This window comes from Lissotriton vulgaris, chromosome 6, assembly GCF_964263255.1.
Source record: "Lissotriton vulgaris chromosome 6, aLisVul1.2, whole genome shotgun sequence".
In the NCBI taxonomy this organism is placed as follows: Eukaryota; Metazoa; Chordata; class Amphibia; order Caudata; family Salamandridae; genus Lissotriton; species Lissotriton vulgaris.
Window position 1 is genome coordinate 1744514421 of NC_141694.1, and position 14814 is coordinate 1744529234.

At 41.0% G+C, this 14814-nt stretch overlaps 1 protein-coding gene across 1 annotated transcript in view; it reads right to left on the bottom strand.

Moving 5' to 3' along the window:
- Positions 1 to 14814, bottom strand: part of LOC147709409 (calpain-13-like) — a 454206-nt gene that overhangs the window by 281144 nt on the left and 158248 nt on the right. The window contains exons 6-7 of the mRNA XM_086925978.1: positions 10953 to 11133; positions 7480 to 7521 (exon numbers count right to left, since the gene is read on the bottom strand). Coding sequence (XP_086782104.1) covers positions 7480 to 7521; positions 10953 to 11133 — 223 coding nt within the window. The remainder of the gene's footprint in view (positions 1 to 7479; positions 7522 to 10952; positions 11134 to 14814) is intronic.

The following is a 14814-nucleotide window of genomic DNA, read 5'->3' on the forward strand; positions in this document are numbered from 1 at the left end:
GGAGTGCTTGCATCTAACTATGGTGGGAAGATGTAATGTCTTTAAGATGTTAATTTTACCAAAGTTGTTATATTTTTTTAGAGCTGTTCCCTAGAGGTTTCACGTACTAACCTCGCTTTACTGCAATCAATCTGTGCCAGATTTATTTTGTCTCAGGGCAAAGCGCGAAGAACAATGAGATATATGGTATTACCTAGGTCAAAAGGAGGGTGGTCTGTTCCAGGTTTTACGCTATATTATTTTGCATGTATGATACAACACATGAAAATATTTTTGACAGGCACTGAACCCACCACTAGGGCAGAATCCCCTGCTATTTATCAAATGCTTTTGGGCAGTGAGGCAAAAAAATGCCTGTTTATCAATGTGGACTGGAGTTATTACAAGCATACCCGATTTAAGGTCCCAATAGCTGCATACAAAGTATGGGCTGTTGTAAAAAAAAAGATATGGCATAAATAAAGTATCCTGGCATACCCCAGTAACGGCGACAACTATTTTCCCAGTTGTATTTCGGGATCGGGTGGTGAGTAAATGGAGGGATAAGGGGGTAAGCATAGTGGGTGATTCGTTCTCAGATGATACTAAGAAGTCTTTTGATCAGCTAAGAGATCAATATAATTTGCCATGGGCTGATTTTTTTAAATATCTACAATGGCGTGATTATTTTTTAAAAGCCCAATGGCAAATCCAAGCTAACCCTCTTCCTGTGGCAATTAGAAAAAATAAAATAGTACGGATAGGTGCACTCTACACCTTATTGTTGGATATACTTGATAATGATCTAGAAATTCAAAATCAGTAATGGGAAAATCGATTGGGCTGCCAGGACATACAATTGGGGACCTCTATAGAACTGGCAGGGTTATTATTTATACCCGCAAATTTATATACTCAACACTTTAAGACAATTTTTAATTTATAGTACACACCAGCTAAAAAATTGAAATGGGGGAGTTTCAGTGGGGGTAACTGCTTTCGATGTGGGACTGCAGAGGCTGATATTGTACATATATTTTATTCATGCAGGCATCTAGGTACATTTGTCAGCCATATAGAGACATTTTTAACTGAAATATTGGGTACATCTATTCGTCTATCTGCCATGCAGTTTCTGCTAGGGGTTGAAAAGGGCTCAGCAGTGGATAATCTATCAGTACAAGCAATATATTTGATCTTTCTGACCACTGCTATTGCAAGAATATGTATAGCATCAATGTAGTTGCAAAAGGATCCCCCTACGTTTGAAGTCTGGAGGGCAAGATTCCTATACATTTTTAATTTGGAATATAGTCTGTATGCACTGAAGGGTAGACGCAAAAGGAGTTTGAGGTGCCAGATATGGGGGGCCGTTTTGACCTATATGGAGACATAATGTGTACGTTCCTTGGAATAATGTATATTTCTTTTCTTATATCGGCAGAGCCATGTTTTCTGTTATCCTTTTAATTTCTTCCTTTGTTGTTTGTAATAGTTTACAAAATAGTTTGTAATAATAAATTATTGTGTGTATATATCTCAATAAAAAATAAAAATAAAAAAATGAGGTGCATTGTGGAATCAATTTCCAAGGAAAAACGTTTCATTCCTTTTAAGTCGGAGGCCGACGACAGCAGATTGCTAACAGAATTGACGTCTGTTTGTTTAAAAAAAAATACTTATTGTGAAGAGAGCACAGAGAGTTGAGTAGATGGGCATGCCTGCTGCTGAGGTCTCCATGCAACTGGCACAGAGGCACATGTTTGAATCCTATCAGTGGCATCTCATCCACCCTCTTACAGTGGCTTTAAGACTGCCTGCAGAAACAATTTTTAGGTCCAGCATTTGAGACATCTTGTATATACTTTAGTATATACTTATTGCATACTTATATGTGTATGTACTTTGTGGGCTCTAGAGATCAGTCCTAGGACTTATCTGCTTCCACTTAGGGACCTTTTTTCTGTTCAACTCCCTCTATTAAACTGTCTTGATAGAAAACGACCACCAGAGGTCAGTAAAATACCGGAATCACTTTAGCATTCTCTAGATTCCAGTCTATAGAAATTGTCTTCCACGAGCACCCGTAGACAATAATATTTTTTTTAAATCTTGCATTTTCAGTGATTTGACAACCTAAGGCCCTGATTTTACATTAAAAACAGAGCTTTGGACTATACCATTTCCCGCTGAAAGGTAATATTTCTCTGCATGTGTTCCCATACCTGGCGTGTCACGCAGTCTGGTGCTTGCTTTCCCTCCATGTTAAAGAACAGTAGATGTTTCAGCACCCAGGCTAATGTGCTGCATAGCCAAATACATATAAGGTCCCAAAGGCGAGACCGATTGCATTGCAAATGCTTGTTTAGTATTCTGTCCCGTGGGCCATTAAGGATTGGCCATTAACTAGAAGCAAACAAACCTAGCCACACCCTTGTGAACATTTCAGGGGACAAAAGAAATAAAGATCGATGGATGAGATAGGTGGCGCATGAATGCCAGTAAATGCAGTTATGAGGTCACAAGGTCAGGGTTCAGATGGAGTGACACTGTTTATTACAACACGATTGAATGGGTGGCTGAATCACTGGCTCTTCCTGTCTGCCAGGAATCAGGAGCCCTTCCTTGTCACAGGGCGCGTGTTGGTGCAAAGACCTGGAAACAAGAAAAACAATGCATGACTTTGCTCACCAGTAATTATTCCACTTACTGAACTCGATGCACTGCTAAGAGTCACTGGTGCCCTAAAGTCCCACACTGTGTTCACGTCAGAATGCTCCCCAGGCACCTGGGGCTGCTTTAGTTTGCTTATTAGCTCACAGCCAAACTGCACTGTAAGAAAGCTGAAGGAATGAAACTGTGCGTTAAGTGGGCTGAAAAGGGTTTCAGTAAAGGGGCTGAAACCTAAGAAGAGGAAAAAGAGTGACCCTAGAAGTGTGGTCTGTGCTACTAAGGGCATGCAGGATCAAAAGTGAAGGCACCATTAATCAAGTAGACAAACGCTTCAATGGTCAAAAAAGCTGATGGTACCTTTGGCTGAATCTGCACCCTTGACTGCAGAAAACCATCAAGATTGGAATCATAGACACAAAGGGGTAGCCAGAATAATCCAAATACGCCCTCTTTGAGCCATATCGTGAATGGCACAGATGTAGCGAGTGAGGCAAGTAAGCCAGTCACTCATTAGAAGCTTTGCCAGTGTAATTCTGAAAACAGTGTGGCTAAATTGTGGCTTTTAGATCTCAATTCTCAATTAATTTGGTTCACCCACCATTCTATCCTTTTCTCCGACCTTCCCTTATTCACTCAATCTAGCTGGTGTGTTCCTGGTCTTAGGGACACCCATGGAAAGCATACTTCATGAGAGCAAAGCAAGGCCCTTCCCATGGCGCCGAGGGTCTTCCATTCTCCATGTTTCCAGACAAGGTTCGTGAACAGTGTATGTGCTCCAACACTTCAGACCTATCAGTACTGCATCTGCATTGGAGATTGCATTGGCTGGTTAGAGCGGCAACTGCCATGGTGACTGCATTGTCATACTCAGGGCTTTAACTACCTTGTTAGAAGCACTGGACAGTTCGTGGTTGCAAATTCCTTGGTGGTCTGCTTGCTATGGAATAAAGCTGCCAACATTGCGCTAGTCGAGCATGAACGCGTAAGAGACTGGATTGACACCCTCTATACCACCAGGGGTAAAAACTCGAGCAACTGAGTGAACTAACTGCACATTTGACTTGTGTGGCGCAAGAATCTGCACCTGAGCCTTCTTCATGCTGCTACCATAATTTCTAGGGGAGCAAGCTCATTAAGGTTCTCCAGGCTGTGAGATAGCATGGAGAGAGCAAAGAGGCGTAGCACTACCAGACAGGCTCAACACTCTGTATACTGAATTGAATTGTGTAGTATTAGGCACTGCTGTGAGGTTAAAAGTAAAGAGAGAAGCACTGGACTAGACATTGGAATTGTAGTGTATGCTGGTTGATTGTTGAGTCCTGAGCTTGTACCCCCCACACTACCTCCCCGAGATGCCTGTGGCTACTCGCCCTCAGAACCCTGACTGTCAAGATGAGGAACGTTGTACTTGACCCAGTTTGAAGACCCGCCACAGGCTGGAACCAAGGATACAAACGTTAAAAAACCTCAACCTCCACAGATGTCTACGCTTGCATATCCTGTAGGTTGTCAAGTTCGACCATGTGGAGGATCCTTACATTAAGGGCACATCACACACGAAAACCTGTGAACATTCTGGTGACAAAAGAAAAAACTGGTGGGGCTGGATTGCTGGAACATTACACAAAAGTATTTTACGGAACAGAAAGTAAAAAGTGCAGGGAAAATAATACGTTGTTAAAAACAAGGCAATAGAACATGTAGATTGTAAATGTAACCAGTGACCCCACACATTGAATAGTAAACAAATATATCATAGGAGTTAAGCATGGGCGGAAAATCCGTTTCGCTCGCGGATTTTGCGGATTTTCGGGAAATTCGCAATCCGCGAGATTCGCGAATCTCCCGCAAAATCCGCGAATCCGCGAGCAGCGGATTTTGCTCGCACTGCTCGCACTGTTCGCGTGAGTTCGCGGCTTTCCAGTACAACTTCGCGCCCCGCGAATAAGTGCTAAATTGCAGAAATACGATCTTAGCAAAACTGAAACTACTTACCAGGTTCAAAAGTTCAGGCTCATCATTAGTAGCCATTTCCTGTAGTGCTTCCTGAGGGGCCCCTCCAGAGTTCAGTTGCCAGTTGCAACTATTATGTGACCCTGCTCTGAACCTCAGAATAGTTACACATATGCCACAAAGGTCCTGAATTACAGCTAAGGGAGACAAGCAGGAGCCAGGCTGGAAGTTAAAATCCATTAATCAGCCCCTAATTCATTATTGTCAGTTGGGGCAGGGCAGGTGTTGTAACTAATTTTGCAACAATTAAAGCACTTAGCAAGTGCAAAAGATCACTAATCAGGGCGCACTAAGGAAGCAGGTGCCAGCTAAAAAAATATTCTGTGACACATTAATCAGCCCCAAATTAATTCAGGTCACTTGAGGCAGGGAAGGTGTGCTTTGCTTTGCCGAAAATAATGTACACTGGACAACCAGAGGGTGTGGTGATGAAACAGAGGGTGGCATGGGTGGGCCAGAGGGTGGCATGAGTAGTCAGAGAGTGGCAGTGGTGACAGAGAGTGGCAGTGATGAAGAAGAGTGTCCCAAACAGGATGGACACGTAGAAACAACAAGTTCGCAAAACTTGCGACCCGACAGGTAAGTTCGCAAATTGCGAAATTGTAAAAACCCTCGCGAACTGGCAGAAACACGGGCGAACACACAAAAAAAAAAATCCGCAAATTCGCGGATTTTGCGGATTGCGAGTTCGCAAATCCGCAAAATTCGCGAACGCGAGATTCGCAAAATTCGCCCATGCTTAATAGGAGTAAACAAAAAAAAAGAGATGAAAAAACAAAACACAGCGTGGATGCCAGTAAATGCATTCATGACGTTTTAATGTCTGGGCTTGGAAGGTGTGCCACAGCTTAGTACAGTGTTATTAGATACATGTGTAAATCCCTTGCGCTTCCTCCCTTCCAGTAATTCAGGGCTCTTCCTTGTCACTGTGTACATGCTGGTGCAGGGAACAAATACTGGAAAAACAACTCTCTTTTATTCACTAGTTATTACACCACCTATTGGACGGCATGCACTACTAAGGTTACACACCCATTTCAGTTCAACATCAGAATATATTTCAGAAACCTGAAGCCATCGTGGATTACTTAGCTGCTCACAACCAGACTGCACTGTAAGATTGCTGAAGGGTTTGAGAAGTGGCTTCAGTGGGAGGAGAAAAGTGGAGGATAGAGGCATAAGAAAAGCAACTAAGAATCACTTGAGGGGTTGTGGCTTGAACATCTAAGGGCATGTTGAACCACCAAGCGAAAGTGCGACATAAAATTAAGTACATTTGTAAGGCTTAGTGGTGGTGCTAGCCCCGTGTACATGTAACGCTTAGCATTTCTTATCCCCACAACATTGGCATTAATACATGAGACACAACCATATTATAGTATTTTGACACTTTTTGAGGAAAAGATAGCATCACTATCATTCACACACGTAACCCTAGTGCTTGTAAAACCTTGTATAAACACTCTTGTGAAATGTCTCACTGTTCCACAGTTCAAACAATTCTGACCCAAGGCTGGCTTTTCTTTTATAATTCGCCATATGGTCACACTACCAAAACAGTAGCACTTTCCAAACACATCTGAAGCTTTTAGAAATCCTTTTTCTTCACACTAAGTTTATTCTTAGAATATAACATTCTACCCTTATTTTCTTTGTTGCTACACAAAACATTACAACTACAGATTCTTGGAGCTTTCTAAAACTTGTCTGGCACACCTTCCAGTTAATTATGATTTGCAACCACACACTTAAGGAACAATCTTTATCCGTCCACAGCCTTTCCTATATCACAGAGCTTTTTGTATGCATGATAACGTGGGGACTAATTTAGAGTTTGACGTATGTGGACAGTACATCTATTTACCAGTCCACCACCATGGAGGTCCCTCTAAGTATACAGACAAAAAGTCTGCATCTTAATTTCTCCCAAGTACAGATTTATAATGCCCAGTCACTGATCTGTTATGCCTCAAACTATAACATATTATATCAAAGGCTGGACTCACACACTCACATGCAAAACATTTCACTGATTACCTTAACCATGACGTTGGCATACATAATATATGGCGTGGACTATATAGGAAGCACTACTTCATGACATACCTTTGCAAGTAAAATATATTCTTGTTAAATGTAGTCACACTCACAATACCACTCTAAATACCACTGACTCTAGTCACTCACGACAACACTACCACTTCCTTTAACACACATGTGAAATGCAATTAACTACATCTCCCACAATGCAATATATGGTAAATGTCGAAACCTGGAAAAGGAAGCCAAATAGTTGTCAATTACATGCATACATAGACATAAACTAAATATTCTTTAATGTATACCTTTTTGTATTGACTAAACACCTAGTACATAGGTCTAGATCCCTTGGAGCAGTTCCTAATTTTTTCATTTCTGTGAACTCTCAATGAATCCCTACAGTAAGTCAGAGACATCAACCTAACTAATCTTTACTATTTGAACCTCAAAACCGAACAATAAAATACAGAATCAGTTATACAGTAAGCAAATACACACATTATAAAATCTTTTGATTCATTTATAAACAAAATCATATTCAAAAAATTAAATGTTAATTGAAATGTACTTTTAATTGATGGAGCTTTAGAACATGTGGTTCTATTTCTAAAAGATGAAATGATATGCTGGGTACTATATTATCACTTGGTCTTTTTTGCTCCAAAAAGCATCCACTAGGGCCATCTTAACTCTTGTGGTTTCTTTAGTACACCAGACAGAGAGCACAAAGCTAGAATGGCTGAAAAGAAAGGCAGACAAGATTAGAATGCTTACCAAGGTCGGGGCGCTCATTCTTCGGTTGTCATTGGGTGAAGCCTGCAAGAGAGTACAGAAATTTGTTTTTAAATATAATTCATATATTTTTTTCAACTAAATTGTCTCTTCTATATAAGTTCAGGCTCTTTCGAAATGTGAGACCATTTAAAAATAATATAGTATTTCTTTGCAAGTATCTTAGGGTCCCATTAGGATGCCGGCGGATCGCCCCTCCGGCCCGGCGGGGGCGATCCGCCCGCCATCCTGCCATGAATGACCCCCGCCACATTAGGATGGCTGGGGGGTCCAGGGCGGACGGGAAGACCGCTTGTTGTATTTCCTGCGGTCGACTCGTCGACCGGGTGGAAAACAGCCACAATATGGTGGCGGTGTCTGCAAGACACCGCCATCCATATTAGCATGCAGGGGTTCTCTCGCCTTTCCATGGCAGCGTCGCCGCCATGGAGCGGATCGAAGTCTTTGCTGTTGGAGGCCCGTAGCGGGCCCCCAGGGTGTTGGGGGAGTGGGGGTGCACATGGGGGGTTCCTATGGTACCCCCCCTCATTGCCATACACTACGTGGCAGGCAACACATGGTGCCTGCCATGTAGTTCATGGCAATGTTGTGCATATTCCATTTACAGAGCGAGTGGATCTGCAGCCAGCAGATCCACCCACTATGTTAAGGGGCCAGGAAGCGCCCGCCAGTTTGGCGGGTGCATCCTAATGTACATGACGGGACCGCCGCAACTTCGGCGGTCGGTCCCCGGCACCCTTACGATGGCGGGTGGACTTTGTCCACCCGCCATCGTAATGGATTCCCAAGTTATAATAATATGTATAGTTTCATGAGAGAGCTGGTTTCTAGGTAGAGAGCAAACTCCTCTTTCACTGATGTGCTGTCACTCTCTTCTCTCCCTTAGGACCTCTTAACAAGTTACATTTTGGATAGGTGTGTGCTTTATACATACCATACACTTATATATCTAATACATACAGAAGAGTGTGTGATTGTATTGAGAGAAACAATGTTTTTTCAACTTGTCTTTCTGCTGTTCCTCTGTGTCTGTCATCTTTGTATCTACATGTCAAAGTAATCCTCACAAACAGCCATTCACTGCACTGCAGATAAACTATCAGTCATCTATCATGCCTTCTGAGAGACTGAGGAAAGACAAATTCGGTGAAGCAGAACTGCAAGAAGTAGCTGAAGAAATTGTGAAGGTAGACACGAGTCTAATTGTGCACTTAGAACAATACCAGTGCTAAGGTGAGAAGCAGAATTTGCCAGCAGATTATCAACAAGTTAATTCTGTTTCTTCACTCTCCCCTGGAGACCCCTAAACGAAATCCATGCAGCCCGTGCTGAAAATGCGTACAGTTATAGAAATCCAAGCAACCAAGTACCCAAGTGTGTAAACAGATGACACCATGTAGATTCACAGTCACCTGCTCATTCATGTCTGTGACTGAAAGGCCTTATGGCAGAAAACTCCAATTTGACATCTCCAGCTCTCGGCGTAACCTGCTATTGACAACTTTTGTAATAGGCTGCCGGCTTGGGGAGTTCATGGGGTTATTATTGCCCGTCAGCTTTGTTGACATTGCACATGCAGGTCAGAAAGCATGGTTGTAATATGTAGAAGTGTTATGAGATGTACTTGTTACTGGCTTCCTATGTGTATTTCCATGCAACACCCACAGCCTACATGGACATAGGTCAATTGGCTTTTCCTGACTTTGGGGCTGGGGCCAGGTAGTTGAGCAAACTCCAAGCATTCGCTGTATTTTGTGAAGGCCATGCCTTTGCAAGGCTTCAGAACTAGAGATGCAAAGCCTGATTTCCAGGACTGTGCACAACTGAGGTCTCTGATGCCAGGCAGTTTAAGGCAGATAGCGACTTTAGCTGCACCGTTGGGTGGGTGATGTGAAAACATTCTAATAGACAAGAGTGCATCCAAATAGGGTCACCTTTGGCAATGACATGCGAAGTAAAAGGCATTGCTTATTCACAATACTACATCACCTACTTGTTGCTGGGAACTCAGTAAATAAATTCATTGCCATTATCTCACCCTTGTCTGGGTCAGATGTGGGACCTTCAGATTTCTTCCCTTTTGAATGGTGGTTCATTATGTCACTCATGATAGCAGGTTTGGCTCTCTGTGTTTCGTACTTACGGACAGATTTACTGGCAGCAAAGTACTGGTCACATTTTGCGGCCAGTATTTTTGCGATTAGTAAATTATTTTCTGAGTTGATCTATGTACAAATAGCCTGATTCTGAGAAATTTAGAGTGGGTCGCAGTCTGACCTACCTCATTAATATTCATTAGGTAAGTTGCAAATTACAACTCAATCTGATTGAAGGCCTCCATAGGGATAGTGTCTGTGATTGCCTTTCGATTAAGTATCCTTTTTTTGTTTGTTTGAGAGTTGGCAGCGGTCTGTGGACCACTGCCTACTCCCTGACAAATGATTTTTTTTTAAAGTCACAAATGGAAAGGGATCGTAAAGGCACCCTGTCCCTTTATGAGAGTGGATTATCCCCCTTCCCGACACACTTGGTGGCTGGTAAAATGTCAGGATCTTATTTATGAGTTTTTGCCATAGGGCAGCGCCACAGGTCTTCCTGCTGCACTGCCCTATGGCATACGAAAGGGCAGTAATGGGTCATATCTATTAGATATGGCACATTCTTGTCATTGTCCCCAGAGCTGGTGCACAATGGGCTGCCGTGGCACCAAAGCAGGTACCTTGCACCATGGTGCTAGGGTGCCTGCGTTGCAGGGATGTTTACTTTTCGTGCAGGAAGGCAAACCTCCCTGCACAAAAACAATCACACAAGGCTTTAAAAAGGAAAAACAAGGAACAATAAATATATTTCTCCTCGTTGTGCCTCCCTTACGCCTCCCAGGGGAGGCGTACGTTTTTGGGGCAGCCTCAGAGTTACGATTTCTTGTAAATCTGGAGCACTGTCAGAAAGCCATGGATGTTGCTGGGACTGCCCCAAGCATCGCCATTGCACGCTGAAAATTGCGTTAAAGGGAACGATATTTACAAGGTAGCATTAAGCCAAAAAAATTCGTTTAGTGCTGCCTGGTAAATATGAAGCAGACTCCTGTGTCACCAGAGCAAATTTTAGTCTCATAACTATGGTGCATATGATACCAATTTGGTATTTAGAAGGGACACCTATAATACAGATATCAATTCTATATCCATTCAGAATTTAGTTTTACGAGTCAGAAAACATTTTCGACATGTGCTCTGGATCATACCATAGCCTTCCGCGTGTTCAGTTATGCAGTAACACACAAGTGAACTTCCACTTAAAGATATCGCGTCTTTATGTTTTCATCATTTTATACGTTTATTTTTGCATTTCTAAATTCGACTGAACCACCATTAAACATTGGGCACTTTACTTGCTAAAAAGAATGCAAACACAACACTGTTTTTTTCATAACGTGTTATTTATAATAATTTCACCTGCTTCCCAACTGTGGCACCCATGAGTGCATTTTGACTTGCAAAACTGGCAATCTTCCAAAGATCAAACTTGTGCACATGCGGGTCCTTCAAGTTGAATGACACAGCCACTCCACCTGAAAAGTTCACAAATGCCTCTGACGGGTCCCCCCAGTGCAGATTCTGGTAGGAGCCCTGGAGCCTGGAGAGAAGACAAGAGCAGTGTTATTAGATGAGTGATTCACCTAAGCAGACAGAGGGAGTTCAAAGAGGTGAGATTAAAGGGTCTTTGTTACAGCACATATTTATGTACAACTCTACTACAGAGACATGATGAAGAAATACTTTTCAGTAACCGCAAACCGACCTACACCCATCCAAATTCTGCCTCGAGGGTGGCAATTATCAGAATCCAAAACGATTTTAATTACCATGGTGTGAGCTCAGGAACAGGATAAACTGGTTAAGAGGTACAGCTGTGATTTACAATAAGTCTTACTTTCTTTGCAGGATTCCCCAAGCAGTACTGGCAGACAACCATAACAATAATTGTTGAACATGTCTTATGTATGTCACGCATTCTTTATTAGTAAGGCTCCTTGTTTTCCATTTTTACTGATTTTTATAGATAAATACAGACAGTAAACATTCATTTTCTTGTCTGTATCTATTTTTAAGTGTGGATAAAGACGGTAATTGGGTTGCTTTTTGAGCAATTCTAAATACTGGATTGATAAATCAGGGGAATAAAAAAGAAAATCATTTTAGTAAAGAGGCTTTAACAGTAGTAGGTATTCACAAGGTTGAAACTGAAATTTGCACTGATTTATCTTCTGCGGGTGTTCAGAGCATTGAAACTTGGCAGAAATTCAATCTTGAGCGCATATTTATTGGTTAAATAAATGTGGAAATATACAAATTTCAGCTTAATTATTCCACAAAACCCAAAATAAATATGAATAAATACCAATAGAATTAGCAAAAAACAAATATGGATAAATACAGACAGAAATGGCAAAAAAAGAAATACTATAAAACCGGGAGCCCAATTTTTTAGGCACTTGTACACTATTCCCTGTTTGCCTTTTGCACATTGATGTGATCTGTCTGTATTTTGGTAACAAATCTGCACTCGTAGCAGTACTCCATGTAGATTTACACCATTTTGCAATTCACAAATGTTGACAGAAGTATGCTTAGGAGCTGCATTCATTGTTTCCCATGTGCCCTAATGCAATGCATGTGACAAGTTTTATACACTGCTGTTTCTGCAGTGTGGCATTGTAAATTGATTGCATTTTCACAGCAGAGAAATTAGCCCTGCTGTACAATTGCACATTTCTATTTCATTTTTTCCTATCCTATATGGGAGGAAAACAATTTCATCATGGAGGCTGTTCACCAACTCTCAAGCCAAATCATGCCTTCATCCACTGTCTTTAACCCTTGAGTGCGGTTTCCTAGTGCAAAAATGTAAACAATTATGACTTAAAGTTCGGTTGGTGTTCCGACAGAAAAGTGTTGTTTTTGTTATTGTTGTAAAAATATCAATGTACAAAACATCGTTGACTGCAATATTCTTTTTGCCAAATAATATTTAATGTATTGTATTTTTTCTTGTATCTGTTCATATTTTGTATAGTGTTCTTTGTAAGCAAAATTTTAAGCTATGAAATTGTTGAAATTTGTATATTTAGTTGCATTGATATATATATATATAAATAATGTTACATTTTTTTTGCAGCAAGATGTTTGTTTTTAGGGGATAGGTGTGGGGGCATTTTTTAATATTTATATTTTAAAATAAAAAAACGAGTTTAATCATTTTGAAGGTATGCAACAGATACATTGGATTTTTTTTAGAGTGTTTTGTTTTTTAATATTTAGCAAACAATATTTTCATTAAGAAAATAATTGAAACAAATAATATTAGAATTGCTTTTATTTAGAAATGTATAATTTTTGTAATTTTATTTCAAACTTTTAGACCTTTGTTATTAATTGTTCTAAAATTGTTGTATTATTTTAAATACATGTTTTACATTTATAAAAATATAACATTTACAAAATATTTTGTGATTTATGATTGTTCATTTGGAAATCATAGTTATTTATTGTATGGTTCATAGTTTTGAAAAGTTTGAAAAATAATTTCGTAAATATTTTAATTATGTATATAAATAAAATATGTATTTCACTTATAATATGGGAGTGTGTATATATAGATTTGTAGTTTAGGCTAGTTTATTGTTAGATTAAATATTGTTTTAATAAAACAAATGTGTGTAAGTATAGTATTGATTGAGTTTTGTAATTATTTATTTTGTATTACCTTGTTTCACATTGTTTTATATTGAAGTAGATATTGTAAATTTCACATCTTTAGCATCCAAAATCTTTTTCAAATATCCTTATATTGGAGTGGAAATACTAAATGTCACCCCTTTAGTGTCAAACTCCTTCCACAAATTGGTTTCAACTGGAGTGGAATAGTAAATGTTTCCCCTTTAGTGTCCAATAACTTCCCCTAGTAGGTTGGGTTGGAGTGGGGCAAGTAAATGTCCTCCCTCAGTGTTCAACACCTTCCTCCAATATGGTTGTGGCAGTAGTAGATTACATCCCTTTAGTGTGAAACCCGGGCATGTAAATTAAATGCATCTAGTGGGCAGTAGCACCCATTGTGCCACATAAATAGCTCTGTAAAACATGCCTCAGTCCTTACACTGCAGCCTGTAGTCCGGTTTTAAACTGCAACTGGCAAAATAAACCTTTTGCCAGACCTAGTACATCCTTTTTTAATACTGAGAAGACACGTTAAGGTAGGCCCCAAAAGATCATAGGACAAGGTGCATGGTATTTAAAAAGTAGGATGTGGGCACTTACACTTTACATGTCCTAGCAGTGAAATCCTCCTAAAGTCGTTTTTTAATTGTAGCAAGGCTAACTCTCCCATAAGCCAACACTCGGTTAACGTATTACACTTAATAACGGATATCTTCAGTTCGAGAGCAGAAAGAAAGCACTTCCGCAACTCATTTAAATTGTAATTTAAAATCCTTCTTAATAGCAAAGTCAGACTTTAAGTTAGTAATCGGAAAATGCCACTTTCAGAAAGTTGGAATTTTCTGCCTAAACCAAATGTGTCTTTCTGCCAGTGTCTGGGGTAACAAGACTGTTAATGACTCTCCTGTGGTGTGATGGGTATTAGGGGGAAAAAGCACTTTGGATGTCTGAGGGTGTTCCTCTCATGAGTGAGATGGCCTGGAGGGTTGTACTCAGACCTTCCTGACCTTCGAATGGTGGCTAAGGGCTGTGTCCACCTCCTTCCTGACGTGTGAGCCTGCCTGCTCTGTCACTGGCAAATACAGTCCACGTCTGGGTCTGCTTGAGTTTTGTTATCCTAGACAGCTTGGAGTCAGACCCAGGAGAAGGTGAAATACTGACCTGGACCAGTTTAGGGGTAGACCTCGCGAGCCCCCGATGCAGACTGGCACTCGGTATAAAAAAAGACATCCTCAGAACCTCTCATCAGAACCTGTTGAAAATCCAGGAGATCGACTGCCCTGTTATCTGAAGAAGGAAGACTGGATCTACTTGCCTTGAACCCAGGAACCAAGAAGTGACTCCAAGGGCCAGTTGGCCGAACTCCTGTCCACCCATTCTCCGGTAGGCTTTCCATGTTGGGCTTTCCGACATGGAAAACTCTTGGAAAAGAGTATGGGGGCCCGCAGCAAGGCACCCTTGCCTCTGCATCCTCCGGTTGGGGATGAGGGGGCACATATGGTGGCCCTCTATTCATCCCTACACATGTGGCAGGCACCATAAGGTACCTGCCACACGTGCAGGGATGAACAAAGACTCCCATTCCTCTATGGGGAATTTT